The sequence below is a fragment of the Vombatus ursinus genome, unplaced genomic scaffold (genome assembly GCF_900497805.2).
Source record: "Vombatus ursinus unplaced genomic scaffold, bare-nosed wombat genome assembly UNPS02010822.1, whole genome shotgun sequence".
NCBI classification, from domain to species: domain Eukaryota; kingdom Metazoa; phylum Chordata; class Mammalia; order Diprotodontia; family Vombatidae; genus Vombatus; species Vombatus ursinus.
In genome coordinates this window covers 1,828,404-1,831,429 of record NW_020950600.1, presented here as the reverse complement: position 1 = coordinate 1,831,429, position 3,026 = coordinate 1,828,404, and the positions used below count along the sequence as shown (strand labels likewise).

General features: G+C 52.0%; 1 protein-coding gene across 5 annotated transcripts in view; it reads right to left on the bottom strand.

The window, feature by feature from the left end:
* Positions 1-3,026, bottom strand: part of GRAMD1A (GRAM domain containing 1A) — a 31,709-nt gene that overhangs the window by 1,768 nt on the left and 26,915 nt on the right. For 4 of the 5 annotated variants that reach the window (XM_027855390.1, XM_027855392.1, XM_027855393.1 and 1 more), the window contains 4 exons: positions 2,554-2,696; positions 1,776-1,879; positions 868-1,041; positions 69-156 (listed from right to left, as the gene is read on the bottom strand). In XM_027855390.1, the coding sequence (XP_027711191.1) occupies positions 69-156; positions 868-1,041; positions 1,776-1,879; positions 2,554-2,696 (509 nt within the window). Of the gene's footprint in view, positions 1-43; positions 157-867; positions 1,042-1,775; positions 1,880-2,553; positions 2,697-3,026 lie in introns of all 5 variants that reach the window. The other variant, XM_027855395.1, reaches the window with a different exon arrangement.

The window sequence follows — 3,026 nt, the reverse complement described above, 5'->3', positions numbered from 1 at the left end:
CACACACACACACACACACACACACACACACACACACACACACACCCCCTCCCCAACCGCCTGCTCACACAATGCTGATAATAAGGAGAATTCCAGGAATGCCTGATCCGGGGCTCTGGTCTAGGGATGGTTCTGAGAGCCGAGAAGCCATTGAGCCTACGGGGAGAAAGACGGGACGTAAGGGAGAGGTGAGGAGGCCTGGACACCCAGGACCCCATAAGGAAAGCAAACTGTACCAGAGGTGAATCCGAGCCCCGGAGCTGGAAGAGGCCCTAGAAATCACCTATCCCAGCTTATCCCTTTACAGATGAAGAAATTGATAAACTGTGAGGTCGACAGGAAGGAGGTTTATCAAAGACAGGATGGGAAGGGGAGAATGGAACTCCTCAGCGTTGGCACCCCTTCTTAATTTTCCCACATCTCTCATCTCCTCAACACTCACCCTCTGTTCCATCCGTACTCATCTCTTCCCTGATACTTTCCTGCCCCTCCCTCTCAACCTGCCCCAAGATCAGGCCCCCCACAAAAGGCCATCGAACCATTTTTTCCACTAGTCCATATCTATGAGTTGACTTTCAGAAGTCAGTTCAAAGCCCCCATGTCTCTCCCAGGACTTCTAGCACCCTCTCCAGCATCCACGGTGCAAAAGGTGCCCTTTTCGCCTCATGGCCTTGATACTAGTAATATCGTTGGAGAACCTGTTTCTTCTTAGATGCTGTGGAACTGTTTCTGTCTGGTTGTCCCCTCACAGAGGGCCTCGAGGATAGGGACCATCTTTCCTTTTTCCTTTGTTTTCTCCATCTTGTCAGGTCCATTCAGAACCTGATCCGTGGTGCTAACTCACTGCCTCCAATCTCCCTCAGGTACCTGAAGGGTGCAGGCCTCCCCGAGAACACGTGTCTGGATCAGCATGAGTAGGGGCCTCCCCGTGGTTCCTCCAGCTCAGCGGCCTTTTGCGTCGTCTCAGGCCTGACAGCAGCCCCCGGGACTCCTTCCCACCCTCTTCCAGGGATAGTTTCTCTGCTTTGGAGAGCTCTCTCTCTGGTGAGGAAGAAGTCAAAAACTAAGTCATCTCTAAGAACTGGCCCTTCCCTACTCTCAGTTCCAGGCTCAGTTCCTTTGAGGGATCCACAGTGGAGTCACATAGATCCAGTGGGGGCTGCTCCAGGGTCCACAGCTGTCCCGACTAGACCTTCACAGACTCTCTCCTCTCCTGCCCTAGCCCCATGGGCTCTCCAGGACTGCTGAGACCATCACACATAGCCCTGGCACCTCCCTATCTGCTCAAAGAGGGGGACTAAATCCTTTGGGGTTAACTGTGCCATGTCTGGAGTTCTCCTGAAGGAGCCTTTACTAATAAATTAAGAGAAAATAAAACAGAAAAAGTAAAGGAAAAAAGAGCATCACAAAAGAAAAGAGAGAGAGAGAGAGAGTGTGTGTGCATGTGTGTGTGTGTGTGTGTGTGTGTGAGCGTGAGTGTGATTTCTATTTCCTCACATACTGAATGACTCGGTTGGCCCAGCTGAGTACCTCCCACTCATCTCAGCTGAACTAAGGTGGAAAGAGGGTTTTTAAATGTCTTGCCATTTGGGGGAGTGGGGAGGGGCACAGCGACTGTCTGAGGCCCACAGTTCCAGAGAACAGATGCACCCCATCAGCCTCAGGGCTGACGAGGAGGTCTGGAACTTGGACGGGACAGAGCCTGGGAGAGCCATCCCCCTCACAATGCCCTGCACCCTGCTGACCTGCTCTTTCCTCTGACTGCCTCAGCTTACCCAAGTGGTGAAAGTAATCTTCAATACCACTCCAGGAGTTCTTTTCTATGAGAGACTTCACCAGACTCCAGGGCTGTTTCCGATAACGGATCTCTGAGGACACACTGAGCGGGGAAGAGAGGAGGGACAAAGGGCAGGAAGAAGGGGGTCAGGGCTTGTACACCATAACGCCTCCCACCTTTTTTCAGGCTCGAATCAAAATTCCCTCCAGGAAGTCTTGCTTGATTCAGAGATCACAGCTGCAGAAGGGACCTCACAGAGATGTTGGAAGGGACCTCATTGGCCGGCTAAAGCAACCCCTCTCCCCAATTTCTCATTTACAAATGAGACTGAGGGAGGGTGAAAGAATTGTCCAAGGCCATGGGATCACACACCAGAAGAGGAAACTGAGGCTCGGGGAGGTTTGGAGATTCATTGCTCCTCTACTCCCCTCATCCTCAGCCTTTGCTGTGTGGCTGCACATTCCTTGCTGTTCTGCCCATCTCTCCTTTCCTGGGGCTCCTGATGTCAGACCCCTCTCCCCCTTGCTCAGATTGAGAAGTCTCTAAAGATAAGGTCACGCCTCATCCCTTAGAACGGGAGCTCCCTAAAAACCTCTGAGGACACCCAGGACAGGGAAGGACAGCTTGACTCTTTCTGTCCCAGTGGAGTCCAGCTGACAGAACGGATGAATGAGAGCCAAGCTTACACAAGCCTGGGACGAAGCCTCAGAATGGGAACGTGGTAGGGGCTGAGGCAATGAAAAGAAGGGGCCTGGGGTTGACATTTCCGTGGTTACCGGAGGCGGGTCTTGTTTCGGGCCAGGCTCAGGATGCAGTATCGATGAGCTGTGTAGAAATAGTCCTGGTATGGAATGCCCTGAGTGAGGACTTCAGAATCCACCACGCAGCCCCCACCCTGAGGACTCCGTCGGAACAGGGTCTAGCAAGGGGGTGGGGAAGAGAAGAACACGGGTCAGAAGTATACTCCCCAGCCTCTCCCTCCATTTTCTTTTTTTTTTTAATTTTTATTTCTTTTTTTATTTTTAGGCAATTGGGGTTAAGTGACTTGCCCAGGGTCACACAGCTAGTAAGTGTCAAATGTCTGGTCTGAGGCCGGATTTGAACTCAGGTCCTCCTAACTTCAGGGCCAATGCTGTCTCCACTGCGCCACCTAGGTACCCCAAAGAACACATTCTCTTTTTTTTTTCCGTGAGGCAATGGGGGTTAAGTGACTTGCCCAGGGTCACACAGCTAGTAGGGATCAAGTGTC